This window comes from Hippopotamus amphibius, chromosome 3 (assembly GCF_030028045.1).
Source record: "Hippopotamus amphibius kiboko isolate mHipAmp2 chromosome 3, mHipAmp2.hap2, whole genome shotgun sequence".
NCBI classification, from domain to species: domain Eukaryota; kingdom Metazoa; phylum Chordata; class Mammalia; order Artiodactyla; family Hippopotamidae; genus Hippopotamus; species Hippopotamus amphibius.
The window spans coordinates 57,348,308-57,365,535 of NC_080188.1; the positions used below are offsets into that span (position 1 = coordinate 57,348,308).

At 39.2% G+C, this 17,228-nt stretch overlaps 1 protein-coding gene across 2 annotated transcripts in view; it reads right to left on the reverse strand.

The window, feature by feature from the left end:
• Positions 1-14,361: 14,361 nt before the first annotated feature.
• The window catches only part of HSD17B11 (hydroxysteroid 17-beta dehydrogenase 11), a 34,473-nt gene continuing 31,606 nt past the window's right edge, over positions 14,362-17,228 (reverse strand). For both annotated transcript variants that reach the window (XM_057730109.1, XM_057730108.1), the window contains one exon: positions 14,362-15,063. In XM_057730109.1, coding sequence (XP_057586092.1) covers positions 14,973-15,063 — 91 coding nt within the window. In that variant the 3' untranslated portion in view covers positions 14,362-14,972. The remainder of the gene's footprint in view (positions 15,064-17,228) is intronic.

Genomic DNA, 17,228 nt, shown 5'->3' on the forward strand with positions numbered 1-17,228 from the left:
AGGATACAAAAGACTTGTATTTGGAAAATTATAAAACACTGGTGAAAGAAATCAAAGATGACATGAACGGATGGAGAAATATACCATGTTCTTTGATTGGAAGAATCAATATTGTGAAAATGACCATACTACCCAAAGTAATCTATAGATTTAACACATCCCTATCAAATTACCAATGGGATTCTTCACAGAATTAGAACAAAAAATTTTATAATTTGTATCAAAACACAAAAGACCCCAAATAGCCAAAGCAATCTTGAAAAAGAAAAACGGAGCCAGAGAAATCAGGCTCCCCGATTTCAGACTATACTACAAAGCTACAGTAATCAAGACAGTATGGTACTGGCACAAAAACAGAAATATAGATCAATGGTACAGGACAGAAAGCCCAGAGATAAACCCACACACATATGGTCACCTAATGTATGACAAAGGAGGCAAGAACATACAGTGGAGAAAAGACAGTCTCTTCAATAAGTGGTGCTGGGAAAACGGGACAGCTACATGTAAGAGAATGAAACTAGAACACTACCTAACACCATACACAAAAATAAACTCAAAACGGACTAAAGACCTAAATGTAAGACCAGACACTATAAAACTCTTAGAGGAAAATATAGGCAGAACATTCTATGATATAAATTATAGCAAGATCCTTCTTGACTCACCTCCCAGAATAACAGAAATAAAAACAAAAATAAACAAATGGGACCTAATGAAATTTCAAAGCTTTTTTTGCACAGCAAAGGAAACCATAAACAAGACAAAAAGACAACCCTCAGAATGGGAGAAAATATTTGTAAATGAAGCAATTGACAAAGGATTAATCTCCAAAATATATAAATAGCTCATGCAGCTCAATATCAAAAAAACAAACAACCCAATCCAAAAATGGGCAGAAGATCTAAATAGACATTTCTCCAAAGAAGACATGCAGATGGCCAACAGACACATGAAAAGATGCTCAACATCACTAATCATTAGAGAAATGCAAATCAAAACCACAATGAGGTATCACCTCACACCAGTCAGAATGGCCATCATCAACAAATTTATAAACAATAAATGCTGGAGAGGGTGTGGAGAAAAGGGAACCCTCCTGCACTGTTGGTGGGAATGTAAATTCATATAGTCACTGTGGAAAACAGTATGGAGGTTCCTTAAAAAACTAAAAATAGAACTACCATATGACACAGCAATCCCACTACTGGGCTTATACCCAGAGGAAATCGTAATTCAAAAAGATACATGTACCACAACGTTCATTGCAGCATTATTTACAATAGCCAGGACATGGAAGCAACCTAAATATCCATCGACAGATGAATGGATAAAGAAGATGTGGCATATATATATACAATGGGATATTATTCAGCCATAAAAAGGAATGAAATTGAGCTATTCGTAGTGAGGTGGATGGACCTAGAGTCTGTCATACAGAGTGAAGTAAATCAGAAAGAGAAAAATAAATACCGTATGCTAACACATATATATAGAATCTAGAAAAATGGTGCTGATTAACCCTGTGGCAGGGTAGGAATTGAGATGCAGACGTAGAGAATGGACTTGAGGACACCAGCGGGGAGGGGAAGTTGAGATGTAGTGAGAGAGTAGCATTGACATATACACACTAGCAAATATAAAATAGATGGCTAGTGGGAAGCTACTACAGAATACAGGGAGATCAGCTTGATGCTTTGTGAAGACCTAAAGGGATGGGATAGGGAGGTTGGAAGGGAGGCTCAAGAGGGAGGGGATATGGGGATATATGTATACATGTGGCTGATTCATTTTGTTGTACAGCAGAAACTGACACAATGCTGTAAAGTAATTATACGCCAATAAAGATTTAAAAAAAAAGAAAAAAAAGGAGAGAAAAAAAAAAGAAAGCAATGGGAAAATCTTGAAACATTGTGAGCTTGCTTGACTTGTGAAACAGAGCAAGTCACTTAGTAGCAAAGCCTGTCCAAGTCCCCTAGCAGCAAAGCCAAGACAGGCTTGCTTAACAAAACCAAACCAAACTTGCTTAGCAGCAAAACCATGCAATGGAGGCATGAGTCATACCTCAAGACAATAAAATATTAGCAGAAAAAAAAGGCCTACACACTGCCCAGTGAATGTCAACAAGTTAATGACCCCTAGGACATGCTCTCCGCACACACAAAAAGCAGTAATTTGGGAAAGGTGACATTTCAAAATGAAAGACCATCATTATACTGAGACCTGCAATAATTTTTCCATAGCACCATGACAATCCCGGATGGGCCACATAGGGCCAAAAACCCGTCCACCTGACATGTAGGAGGAGTTAATATTGGAAGACTTGAAGAATGAGGTAGGAGATGGTCTCCCCCCGCTGCTGCCCTTTTCCTTTGATTACAAAAATGTAATCCACTAACACTCACTTGCCTGCCCGCTTGTAAGCCTCACAAGCAGCCTATTCTAATAAATCACTTCTTATCTACCACTTTTCTTCTTGTTCAGTTCTTTCTATTCTGAGACAAAAAGAGCCAGAGCCAGAGCCCGACCCCCACGCTGAAATGCATTTCTGTGGTTTGAGAGCCAGGATATATATGCATTTTTGCTGGGAAAAAAATGTAGCTGAACATCATAGTTTATTGCTAATCACAAAACACAGACATCTCAAGTTAATAATTTTAGTGCCTTTCTATGTATGGGAAGATGTAAGAGTCTGGGCTCCTTGACAGTATTCCTTGGATATGCATCTTAACTATTTTGGGCCAGTATCCTGTCTTTCTCTATCCTGAATTCCCCTCAAGGTGCATGATTGGGGCAGCTGCAGTGGCTGATGGCTTGATGGAGAGCAACATTCATTGTTTATGAAATGGTAGGCAACAATTCTTTGTCCATAACCATGAAGTTTTACCTCTGGAAATAATCCTAAAGATACCATATCAGCTAATGGTCTCTTGGTATCTCTCTGTGAAATGTTTTTTGTTTTGTTTTTTAGTGAAGGAAAAGGAGAAAGAAGAGATATTATCTTAAGGAAACTTAAAGCGTGGACTAACCAAGCTTAGTTTGATTCATTTATTCATAAACGCTCAGCATCAACTTCAATTTGCTAATCATTTTATGTAAGATGCCCATCTCCCTGAAAACCTCTTGTGTTTGGGGGAGATTGTAGGTTCCATCAGTTCCCTTTGTGATAATATGGAAAAGAGCATTAGACCAGGAGCCAGAAGTCTTCACTTACAAGGGGTGTGACTTCCATACCTCAAAAGTGCAAACAACTTAAGTGTTCATCAATGGTTAAATGGGTAAACAAAATGTGATATATATATATATATATATATATGTATACATACATAAGGGAACAAAATTTGCCACCCCAAAATGTGTCTCCTTGGCATGAAGATTAATTTAGGCTGATTTTTTAAAAAACTCTTTATTGGAATATAATTGCTTTACACTCTTGTACCAGCTTTTGAGGTACACCAAAGTGAATCAGCTGTATTTATACACATATCCCCATATCCCCTCTCTCCCGCGACTCCCTCCCCTCCTCCTTGTCCTGGCCCTCTAAGGCATCTCCCATCATAAAGTTGATCTCCTTTTGTTATACAGTAACTTCCCACTAGCTATCTTAGGCTGATTATTTTTAAGAAACAGAAGACTGGGGAAGTCATTCTTTCTACCTCCCCACAAGCTGCCTGAAGGATTTAGATAAAGGGCCTCTTCCCAGAAGATATGCTAAATACATACAATGGAATATTACTCAGCCATAAAAACTAATGAAATGTTGCTATTTGCAGCAACGTGGGTGGACCTAGATGATATCATACCAAGTGAATTAAGTCGAATAGAGAAAGGCAAGTATTATAGGATATCACTTATATGTGGAATCTAAAAAATAATACAAATGAATTTAGTTGCAAAACAGAAACAGACTCACAGATATAGAAAACAAACTTATGGTTACCAAAGGAAAAAGCACAGGGAGGGATAAATGAGGAGTATGAGATGAATAGTGCACACTACTATATATGAAATAGATAAACAATAAAGATTTACAGTATAGCACAGGAACTACATTCAATATCTTGTAATAACTTAGAAAATAATCTGAAAAAATATGTATAACTGGATCTCTTTGTTGTATACCTGAAACTAACACAATATCGTAAAACAACTATACTGTAGTTTAAAAACAGCTATGGAGATGGATGGTGGTGATGGTTCCACGACAACATGAATATACTCAATGCCATTAAACTATACTTTTAAAAAGGGTTCAGGGATTCCTTGGGGGTCCAATGGTTAAGACTCTGCACTTCCAATGCAGGGGGCACAGTTTCGATCCCTGATCAGGGACCTGAGATCCCACATGCCACACAGCCAAAAGATTTAAAACAAATAAACAAACAAACAAATAATAAATAAAGATGGTTCATATAGTAAACATTATGTATATTTTACCACACACACGCAAATGTGGCATGACTTCAAGCAATTCTTTTTATTTTTTCTATGTCTCACTTTTCTTATCTGGAGAATAATGATAAAAATAAATGCTTCTGGGTAAAATGATTTTACCCAACACAGACCTTCACCAACACACCACAAGCTCAACCTTCCTCACGTACCCACACACAAAGGGGTTATGAGGCTCAAATGAGAGAGCGTGTCTATGAAGTAGATTTGCAAGTAGTAAATGGTTATATAAACCAAATAATAATAGTAATCATTTAAATTTATTAAGCACTTGCCATATGCCATAGACTGATTTAAGGGCTTTATATAACAACGTATTTAATCCTCACAGGAAATATTTGAGGTAGGTACTACTAGAATGAGCATTGTATAGATGAAGAAACTGATGGAAAGAAAAGTGAAGTAACTTGCTGAGGTCACATGGCCAGTAAGAGGTTGAGTTAGGATTCAAGTCAGAGCCCCAACTTTTAATTTAGGCCAACTAAGTTAAAACCAACCAGCAAAATGGTTCTCAACCAAGGATGCTTTTGCTCCAAAGGAGGCAATTTGCCATGACTGGAGACATTATTGATGGTCACACCTCAGGCATGCTAGTGGCATCTAGTGGGTAAAGGCCAGGAATGCTGCTGAACATCTTACAATCCATAGGCAGCCCTGTGCATTGAAGGAAAGAATTCTCCAGCCCCAAATGTCAGTAGTACCAAGGTTGAGGCATCCTGACCTAGGCTATAGCATATTGCATTGGAGAGAGTATAATTGGCTCTTTAAATTTTAACCCTGAGTGTATTTATAAAAAAGAGTACTTGACTATATTAGTCTGCGTGCAGGTTTGCAGTGATGTTTACATGCAGTCATTTAAATGTTTAAATATTAACATAGGTGATTTAGATCACACCTCATGCCGGCTGCAACATCAGGAATCTGTTTTCAGGTTGAATGTCTGTAAGTTTCATATTTTGTTTGCTCAGAGTGGGCCAGACCAGAGGACTCACATCATGCAAATTCATATACTACTGATATACTTCTAAAAGGCAATTAAAATTTTATAGCAGGATCTAGATTCTTTTACCCTCTGGGATATTTGTATTATCCAAGAATTAAGAAACTTTGAGGAAGTGAAAATCACTTTGTTAATGTTACTTAGTTCACATTATGCTCAAATAGTTTAAATGCTGAGAAATTTCATTCAGTCTGAGATCACTTGGAAAACCACCTTTTATTTATTTTTTATTATCTTGGGGTCAAAATGTTCACATTTCTCAAATACAGGTTCTACTTTCTCAATAAATGCTAGAAACATAGACTCTACCTCCTTGCTTTTTTTTTTTTAAGTTTTGGAGACTTTTGTTTGCATGTCTTTAAGACATCATTGGTTTCATTTCAACAATTTTTTTAATTAATTAATTTATTTTATTGGCTGTGTTGGGTCTTTGTTGCTGTGCACGGGCTTTCTTTTTAGTTGTGGTGAGTGAAGGCTACTCTTCATTGTGGTGTGCGGGCTCCTCATTGCTGTGGCTTCTCTTGTTGCAGAGCACAGGCTCTAGGTGTGTGGGCTTCAGTAGTTGCAGCACATGGGCTCAATAGTTGTGGCTCACGGGCTCTAAAGCTCAGGCTCAATAGTTGTGGCGCACGGGCTTAGTTGCTCCGCGGCATGTGGGATCTTCCTGGAGCACGGATTGAACCCGTGTCCCCTGCATTGGCAGGCAGATTCTAAACCACTGTGCCACCTAGGAAGCCCTCAACAAATTTTTGTTTACTAGTAAAAATGTTTAGTTTACTCTGATCATATTTTACACCCGTTTTTCCCTACTGATCTGAATGAAGGCACATTGAGTTTATCATTAATTTGCCTTCCCATTACATTTTAGGATAAGTTGCTTTTGGAAAATTCTTCTTGAGTAAACTAACACCATCTATAACATTTAGATTCTTATTAAACTAAAATACTTTTTGAATTTTGTCTGCTTTTGTTCTTTTCCCTTTTGAATTAATATCCCTCTTGAGAGGCACCCCTCTGACTGCCAATTTTAGAAATGTAATGATTTTTACACAGGTAATAATAACCAGAAAGGGAAAAAGATGGAACAGCATAACTAGCAGATTTATAATTTGAAACACAGATAATAAAGTTAATATTAATCATAGCATTTACATAGCAAAAGAAAGAGAAGGAAAAGGAGAATGTGGAGAAAACACTGGTAGGGTATCATTCGAGTTGGATTTTACTTTCTGAGCAAAGCCATTCCATGAATGTCACTTGCACACTGTAGAGCTCAGAAGAGTTGATATAATATTGTAATTGATGATGGGTAGGCGGTATAGCATGGTGTAAAAAAGTTCAACACTAAGCCATTATTTCTTTGGAGGCCATAAAATGATAAAGTTAAGGGATCTGTGCATGTTATTTTTTTTTAAAGAACTTTTATTGAGATACAGTTAACATACAATAAACTGCATATATTTAGAGTGTACAATTTGGTATCCCAATCTCCCAATTCAACCCCCCCAACCCTCCCCGCTTTCCCCGCTTGGTGTCCATATGTTTGTTCTCTACATCTGTGTCTCTATTTCTGCCTTGGAAACTGGTTAATTTGTATCATTTTTCTATATTTCGCATATATGTGTTAATATACGATATTTGTTTTTCTCTTTCTGACTCACTTCACTCTGTATGACAGTCTCTAGGTCCATCCATGTCTCTACAAATGTCCCAGTTTCATTGCTTTTTACTGTTGAGTAATATTCCATTGTATGTATGTACCACATCTTTTTTATCCATTCATCTGTTGATGGGCATTTAGGTTGCTTGCACGTCCTGGCTATTGTAAATAGTTGTGCACATTATTTTAATCCACAGTTTGTTTAGTCTGACTATAATAATCTGCCAAGTAGAAGTTTAAGAACATAATGTCTTCAAACAAATACTTTTTCCCCCTTTCTGGAGGGGTTCATTAGTTCATCATCAAGGATTCTGTGTACTGCCAAATTGATAAAGCAGTCTTAGGCAGTCTTAAAGGTCATATAAACTTTACCTTGAGGCTCCCAAACTTAGTATATATCCAACCAACCAAACCCCCAATTCACACCTCATACATATTTTTGGTTTATAAAACCCTTCGCTTCATCTCCACACATCAATCCTGCTTCTTTCCTTGCAGTAGCAAAGAAAGCATCCTGATCTCTATAATTTGCTTCTCAAGCATTCTTTCCTTGTTCCTCTCATTATTCTTCTTTCCCTATTAATTCCACTCTTCTGCCTACAGGACCTGTCTCTTTTGCTTTCGATTATTCTTTGACCTCTTCTGTCATGAAAATATTCAGTGAACTCCTCACTCACCCCATCCTAGTTTGCCATCCTGTATTTCATATCTTACTGTCAGGTTAATTATAGTGATTGCCTTGTAGTCTGGCTCCCCATTTCCTTGGGAATACAAAAATCTCTTGCCCTTTTACTGTACCACCTGGTACTAAGTGCTGAGACAGTCCGGAATATAAGGAGCTAAGTGAGCTCACAGGAAGGGCAAATCATCCAGTACTGAAGATGCAGGTGGAAGGTGAGCCATAAAAGGGACCTAAGGGTGAGAAGGCGTTAGCTGGATGATGAAGGGGATGCTAATGTTCCAGATATAGGAAACCAGGTGCACGGGCACCAGGAGGTGAGAGATCATGGTGCATTCAAGGGACTGGAAGTTGTCTTGGAGCACAGAGTGTGGGATAGAGAGAAATAGAGACACAGCAAAGGCTTAATCTCTCAGAATCTTAGCAACAGCGAGGGCTAGTCAAAGGTTGTGAGCAGGAGACTGCTATCATCAGATTCAGAAATGCTGCAAGCTGGCGAATGCACTGGAAGAAGGACAAGAATAGATGGAGGGAGACCAGTTGGGAGGCTTTTCAATAATCCAGGCCAGAAATGATGGCAGTCTGAATGAGAGTGATGGCAAAGGAGATATTTAGGAGCTAGAATAATGGAAGAAATATGCATTCATTTAAATATATATATTGGGACTTCCCTGGTGGCTCAGTGGTTAAGATCCGCCTGCCAATGCAGGGGACACAGGTTCAAGTCCTGGTCCAGGAAGATCCCACATGCTGAGGAGCAACTAAGCCTGTGTGCCACAACTACTGAGCCCATGTGCCACAACTACTGAAGCCCGAGCACCTAGAGCCTGTGCTCCGCAACAAGAGAAGCCACAGAAGTGAGAAGTCCGAGCACCTCAATGAAGAGTAGCCCCCACTCACTACAACTAGAGAAAGCCCGTGCACAACAATGAAGACCCAGTGCAGCCAATAAATAAATAGATTAATTAATTAACTAATTTTTAAAAAGAGGGAATTAAAAAAATATATATATATCAAATACTTGGTATGTTTTATGGGCTATTCCAGGCATTGGAGGTACAGCAGTGAACGAAATATATAAAAACAAAGCACTTCCCTTGGGAAGCTTACTCTCCAGGGGCAATGCTGACAGTCAAGAGCATAAATAAGCAGCAATTGTAGCTTGCTCCATAATGATAAGTGCCAAGGAGAAAATCAGAGAGCAGAGGGAGAGCTGGAAACTCGTGTAGGCAGGGTTGCAGTTTTGGGCCTGCCGTGAGAAATTCTGAAAAGATCTAAGGAAAAAGACTTAAAGGAAAGAGGGAGTGAGCTATGTGGATATCTGGAAGAAGAGATTCTGGAGAGAAAAGAGGAATGTACAAAGGTCTTGAAATGGGAGCATGTCTGGTGGGTTGAGAAACATCCAGGGACTAGTGTGGCTGGAGTGAATTGGGAGAGGGTGAGGGTAGTGTGATGTTTAGTGTTATAGGTCAACATGGTTAGGCTATAGTTCCCCAATTATTCAGTAAAACACTAATCCAGGTGTTGCTGTGAAGGTATTTTGTAGATATGGTTAGCATCTATAATCAGCAGTCTTTATTTTTATTTTTTTAAATTAATTAATTTATTTATTTATTCATTTTTATTTATTGGCTGCATTGGGTCTTCACTGCTGCACATGGGCTTTCTCTAGTTGCTGAGAGTGGGGGCTACTCTTCATTGCGGTGCGCAAGCTCCTCATTGTAGTGGCTTCTCTTGTTGTGGAGCACGGGCCCTAGGCGCGTGGGCTTCAATAGTTGCGGCACCTGGGCTCAGTAGTTGTGGCTCACGGGCTCCAGAGCACAGGCTCAGTTGTTGTGGCATACGGGCTTAGTTGCTCCGTGGCATGTGGAATCTTCCCAGGGCAGGGCTCAAACCCGTGTCCCCTGCATTGGCAGGCGGATTCTTTACCACTGCGCCACCTAGGAAGTCCAGCAGTCTTTAAATAAAAAAATTATCCTTGATAATGTGGATGGGCTTCACTGCATCTGTTGCAAGTCTTTGAAAGCAAAACTGAGCTTTCTCTGTGCTATAGACTGAACGTTTGTGTCCCTCCGAGGTTCACGCGTTACAACCTAATCTCAGTGTGATGGTTTTTGGAAGTGTGGTGTTTGTCTCAGGGTCCAGAGATAAAGCCAGGGAAGAATCACGGGATCGGAGCTATACAAAACGCAGCTGATATTCAATTAATAAAGCACTCATTTGTTGCACACCACACAGGTTAAAGCAGGGAAAATAGGAGAGGGGGTTACGAGCCACCGCAAGGGGACGTCTGGGAAGGAGGCGTCTCAGCACGAGCGGTGGTCTCTGGTCCTGCCCCAGGTTGTGAGCGGGAAGTTGGCCTCTGTTGCGACAGAGCTTCTGGCAGCTGTCCACCTAGAACCGCTCTCAGCAGGGGCAGTCGGGTCCTCCAGTGAAGATCTTTCAGTGGGTTCATTTTAAAGAGTCTACAAGTGGGATATAACGATTATGCCCCAGGGGGTCTTGTCTCTATCAGTTACTTCCGTTCTAACAATGTAGTCTTTCTGTGGACCCTGCCCAACAAGTTCCTTATTTAAAATAACGCTCCTAATTGATCACTCTGAGACACTTGGGTCCTATGCCAGATGGTTCAAAATAACTAATATCAAAGTTGACATTGGCCATTATAAGTTGGGGCCTTTGGGAGGTGACTAGATCGTGAAGGTGAAGCACTCATGAAGGAAATTAGTGTCTTATAAAAGACCTCAGAGAGCTCCCCTGCCCCTTCTGTCCTGTGAGGACACAGCGAAAAGACAGGCTGGCTGACCGCGAACCAGGAAGCGGGCTCTCACCAGACACTGAATCTGCTGGTGTCTTGATCTTGGACTTGAGCCTCCAGAACTGTGAAGGGTACTTTTCTGTTGTTTATAAGCCACCCAGTCTTTGGCATTCTATTACAGCAGCCTGAACTAAGACACCTGAGTAAGAGGAAATTCTGCCTCAAGACTGAAGCATCAACTTCTGCCCAAGAGTTTCCAGCCTGCCAGTTTCCCCTACAAATTTCAAATTGGATAGCCTCCACAATCATATGAGCCAATTCCTCAATTTCTTGAAATACATCTCCCCTCCGCCCCCCGCTGTCTGCCAATATGTATGTATATAAAACCTCCTACTGGTTATGTTTCTCTGGAGAACCCCGACTAAGAAGGTAGTAAGGTAGCAGGTAAGAAGACTGGACTACATATGGCCTTGTAGGTCATGGTAAGAATATTAGCTTTAGGTTTTAGATGAGAAATTAATGAAGGATTTTGAGCTGAAGCATGACATGATCTCATTAAAAGAGTCAATCTGGCTGCTGTGTTTGGAATGGCAGAAAGGAGAACAAGAGGTGATGGTGACTTGGATTGGGGGTAGCAGTGAGGATGATAAGAGGTGACAGAATTCTGCATATATTTTCCAAGTAGAGCAAACAGAACTGTTTGCGTGATGGATGTGGGAGTGAGAGAGAGGAATCAAGGATGACACAAATCTTTTTGGCCTGAGCAACTTGGGTAATGGTTTGGAGCAGGTTTGGGATAGCATTAAAAGCTTGCTTTTGGCAGTGCGACCTTGAAATGTCTATTGGCCGTACGGGTAGAGATAATCAGGAAGATATTTGAATATTTGTCTGGTGTTCAGGGGGATGATTTGGGCTGGAAGTGTAAATGTGGGAATGGTGATTGATACTGAATGTGTGTGGTGGGGATCAGGATTTTGGTGAGGTGAGAGATGAAGGTGAGGAGAAAGGAGGCAGGTATAGCTCTAGGTTTTTGGCTTAGACACTTGGTAAAAGTGTCATTCTGTTAGGGAACACACTTTGCATGTGTTGATTTATAATCATCTATTTAACTGGAACTGGAGATAATCTAGGAGACTATGTAATTTAATTTGATCCTTTTATAGATGAAGAAACTGAGGTTTCAGAACAGCTGGTTTGAATGACACTGACCAGTGCTCTTTTTGCAGTTCTAGAGTGCCTGTAATTATAGGAGACCTGTAATTATAGGGGAGACTATAAAAATAAAAGGCACATTTCTCCAATTCCGAGGTTGACCTAGTCTTCCCTAGGTCAAAAAAACCTGGAACCAAAACACTTGAGTGGTCAGATTGGCTCTCAGGTCAAGTGGAAATTCCTATCTATTTGAGGGAAGGATTTGATGTCCAGTGTAGATTATGTTCAATCCAATATTTTCAGGCTCAAATTTTAATTTCAGGAAGCTTTATCTGTCTATCTATATCTATCATCTATCATCTAGCTAGCTAGCTAGCTATCATCTATCTATCTAATCTATCTATATCTACCTATATCATCTATCATCTATATCTATCTATCATCATCTACCTATCTATCATCTATCTATCTATCTACCTATCTATCTATCTATCTATCAATGAGTCTTTCAGGATCTTAGTTCTCTGACCAGGGACGGAACCTGTGCCCTTGGTAGTGAAAGCACAGAGTCCTAACCACTGGATCCCCAGGGAATTCCCAATTTCTGGAAACTTTAGACTATGGTGATATTGGGCCAGTTGGATCTTTAAAAAAAATATTTATTTATTTATTTGTCTGTTCCAGGTCTTAGTTGCAGCACACGGGACCTTGTTGTCATGTGCGGGATCTTTATTACTGTGGGTGGGCTCTTAGTTGCAGTATGCATGTGGGCTCTCGTTCCCTGACCAGGGATCAAACCCAGGCTCCCTGCATTGGGAGCTCGGCGTCTTAACCACTGGACCAGCAGGGTAGTGCCTTGGAACCACTGGAGCACCAAGGAAGTCCCTTGGATTTTTTTTTAGGTGGAATAATTGGGCGTCTGCATTGTAACATTTTACTCTACCTTAAAATACTCCCGGATGGAAGAGCTTCAATTGCCATCAAAGATTTTAATTGGCTGATTTTGGAATATTGTTTAAACATAAAGGAAAGCTTGGGTAAAAGCAGAGGTTGTATAGGGTGATGGTTCAACTCTCCAAGAATTCCACTGAGACTGTATGATAGTGAGGTCAGCAAATGTGGGTTCAACTCCTGAGCTTGCCTTCTGGATAATGATGTCACAACAGAATCGTCTCAGGAGGTAAATCTATCACCCAGCCCGGGAGAGGAGGCTCTTAACTGCTCCCCTGCCCTACAGTAAAATACTTATTAGCCATTTACTCACCAGGCAGGTTGGTGTTGAGGAGGTACCGAGGGTCAATATTAACCCTTTTCTTTGGCCTGATTCCCCACTCTTTCTAATCCTCATTTCCATTAAGAAGTGTAGGTTTCTGGCATGTGAGAATGGTGGCATGGGGGCAGGGGCGGCAAAGAGTGCTTCTGAAGCAAGCATGGGCACAGTCTCAAAGGGGATAGGAAAGAGGCTGGTGAGCCCCAGCAGGCCCACGGTGGGGCCCCAGGGTGATGGCAAGGGCTCAGAGGAAGGCTTTAGCATGTGTCCAGGGAGGGTGGCTACCTGCCACAGTCAGGATTTCTGTACCCTGAAAAGGAGAGGGGTGCCGGACACCAAGGTCCTAGTTTAGGACCACAGGGTACCATGACAAGTGACACTTGGGAGTCTTTCCCCATTTACCCGAAAACAATGTAAGCCTCTTTGATTTTGATGTGACCCTCACAAGTAGCCTGGCTGATGGCTGAGATGGATTTTCCCATTAAACTACTGAGAAGTGGGTTTAGAGTTAGCATAATATCTAAAAAGTACCCTGCAAAAGAAAGAAGTAGTACTTATTTCTCACAATGGTCAATGCCCAAATTCACCCAAGTGCTAGTTTTAGACAAGTGTGCTAAGAGCCAAAGCAAGTTTATTGTGAAAAGAGGAAAGTTATCAGTACATTTTGGGCCTCAGTTATTTAACTGAAGTTTCACTAGACTTTCTCCTAGCCTGCTGAAACTTGTCACTTGACAAGGTGGAACAGGTATAACTTAGTCAAAAGAAAAACAATCTATTTCAAAATGAGTTAGAAGATGACTATAACAGACTCTCCACCGTCTAGTGTCATTCTCTGCTTACATGATAGGGTCTAGGTAAATCTATAAACTCTGGTGTTTCACAGATACTTCAGTACAGCTAAAGTATGGAGAGGACTCCAAGTTACAATATTCAAATATAATGATGTTTTGGAAAGCAGGCTTCCTCCTTTTTTTTTTTTTTTTTTTTGGGCCGTGAGATGTAGGATCTTAGTTCCCCACCTACAATGGAAGGGCGGAGTCTTAATCACAGTACGGCCAGGGAAGTTCCTGAAAAGCAGGCATTTTTGACTCATGTGTGTTTACATCAACTAAGTGTAGAATATGGTTTAACAGCAATTATGTTTTGATTCCCTGTATTAGAAGTTAGTTGATGGGAAAGAGGGAGAAATTTATTGTAGAAATGAACCTTCAGATGAAATTTCCTTATATGTTACAGAAACTAGAGTATAACTTTCCTTAAACAGATTTCCAGACACTAAAAAGAGAAAAAGACCTTGATTACATAACCCATTTTCCTTTCACTTGAAGGTTAAGCTATGTCCTGTTCAAAACAAAAAGATAGAAACACCAAAAGTTTATTATTATTGTTGCCATTTATTATTGTTGCCACTTATGGGTACATTCTCCCAATTCTCTGCCTCAGATCCCAGTGATGTTCTCATCCTTGCAACATGTGTTCATCTCTAGTTTCCTTGTGCTGAAGTGTCTGACGTTGGAATGTGAGGTATTTCTCAGAAAACAGTAGTAATGTGTACGATGAAATGTTTGAGCAATATTTCTTACATCACATGAAATTCATTATGAAATGCCATTAGATATAGTCCTTCATTATATTTAGCGAGCTTGAAGTTTCCATTTTTATGTAGAATAGAAAATGAAATATGAATTATATGAAGTTTAAGTGTAATTAAAAATAAAATGTATCAAATATTTATAGTACAAACCTTGCAAAGCCTTCAATGAACTACAAAATCTTGGAAATTATTGTAAAACTGTTTCTCTTTTCCTCCATTTTTTTCCACAAAATCAGTTCCTAATATATTTCTGTGTATTATATGAAATTAGGACCTGCCAGAACCTCAAAAGGTGGTATTGAAGAAAAAAAAGATAATTAGGAAAAGCAGGAGTCCAAACATTAAAATCCTGATTAATATTAGATGAAATCAACTTAAACCTGGTAAATCAGTTTTCAGAAAACCACTTATTTTTCTTTCATTTTATATCCAATAACTGCATCAAACCTAACAACAACCTTTGGTCTTAAAATTTCCAGGAAACGCTCAGGAAGGACCCTAAAAGAAAGATACATGAAAATAATTAGGAAATTAAGTGCATTTGTAAAATATCTTTAAGAATACTTGCATTTATCACTTATCATGTCCATGTTCATCTTAAATAAGATTAAGAACATTAACTCTGAGTCACTATTATATGTTCTTTCCAATGAAATCCATTTCCTTTTGAAAAGGAAAAGGAAAGAGGCTTAGCCTTCTTTAGGGTAAGAGTAACTTGAAAGATTTATTAGTCTTGAAAATATTCAGCCTTTTGAATATTTTTCAAAAGATCTAAGAGACAAGGTATATAGAACTGAATAGTTCAGATGCTAAAGGCTCTTAGAAAAAGAAAACTGACACTGGAAAGCAAAGTAAGAACAGGAACTAATTTTATGCTTTATAATCCAGAAACTATTAAAATGTTCCACTAAGAGACTGCTAAAAGAAAATGCAGACAATGTACTTGGTTTTAAGCAAAATGCTGAACAAGTTAATGAAAGAGTTTAAATTCCTCACATGTAAATGAAAGAGTTAACTTGTATTTCACAGTGTTCTTGTGAAGAATCAATGTGTTAACATAAAATGCCTTAAACAGTGATGGACACATAGCAGGTTTAATTTTTTTCTCCCCACCCCATACTTAAGAATATTGAGGAACTTGTCACATTCCAATGAGTCTGAGAGAAACTAAAGAGAATACGTAAGTTAGTGTAACTGTATACAGATATCTGCTTAGATGGCATTGAAATAAGGTTTGGAAATTGAGCACTAAACATTCATAGAGGAAAATCAGGGCAATATTAATAATAGTGATATTGCAATGATAATATATAATGTTTATTACTTATAGGATACTATATTTTATAGTATATATAATATACATAGTATATATTGTATTACACATATAATAAAGTATACTGAATATTTTAAATGCATTATTTTGCTTATTGCTCACAGCCCTATAAAGTCTTAGTGTTGTCTCCATGTGACAGATGAGGAAACTGAGCTTCAAAGTTAGATAACTCATCCATGTTCATGTAGTGAGCAAGTCATAAAAACACAACTTCATCTAACTCTAGAACACAAACTATGAGTCTCTATGTTAAAGGTCTAGGCAGTCCTTATTTATTTAATCAACAAACATTTTGGTGCCTCCTATGTGTCCATCAACTCTTCAAAGTTTGAGGATATAGTGATGAAAACCAGGCAAAATTCCTTCCCTCAGAGAGTTACATTCTAAAGGACCGTGATTGCTGAGTGCTTACAGAATGTGACAAGTATAATGGGAAACACTTCACAGGTTTTAATTCATTTATTCACCAAGAACGTCCTTGAGCTTTACTACCTAAACCGCAAAGGTAGTTTCTACGTCAGTAGAATCTATTCTATCATTCAAGTTTCTACGTCAGTAATTCTCAAAGTGTGAACTTTGAACCAAATGCCTAATGACAATTGCCTGTTAAAAGAGAGATTTCTGGATCCCAATTCAAACATCCTGTATTAAACTCTCTAGAGATGAGATCCAGGGATCTTTTTTTCACTCTGACTTCCCATGTGACCTATGCTGGGGAAGCCTGACTCTAGCGACAGGCAATAAGAAGCTTGGCTTTTTTTCTTTTCCTGACCTAAGGCACCTCTTCACTTTCCCCTGAGCAGCCTCATCGCCACACAGCCTTCCCAAAAAAGTAATGGGACAATGTGTTAATGATGAGACAGTCTTTAAGCCAGCAGTTTCCAATCTTGGCTGTACATTAGAATCACCTGGAAGGTTGTATCTCTCAGCGACCAGGCCACAGTCCAGGCCATTTAGATCAGAATCTTAGGAGTAGGTATCAGGCGTTAGCATTTTTAAAAATCCCAGGTGAATTTCAGTGGGCACCAAAGTTGAGAGCTACTGCTCCCAAGGAATGCTTAATTTGAATATGCATACAAATCACATGTGGGTCTTATTACAATACAGATTCTGATTCAGGAGATCAGGAGATTCTGTATTTCCAACAAACTCCCCGGTGATGCTGATGCTGCTGGTCCAGGGGCCACATCTGAAGTAGCGAGACTCAAGGTCTCAAAAATTATAAAAGATGATGTAGCAATTCCTGTGCTTCAGTTTAATTTTGCACAAAGTAAGAGCTCAGTGATTATCTCTTGTATATTCAAATGAATATCTAAAACCTGATCATGGT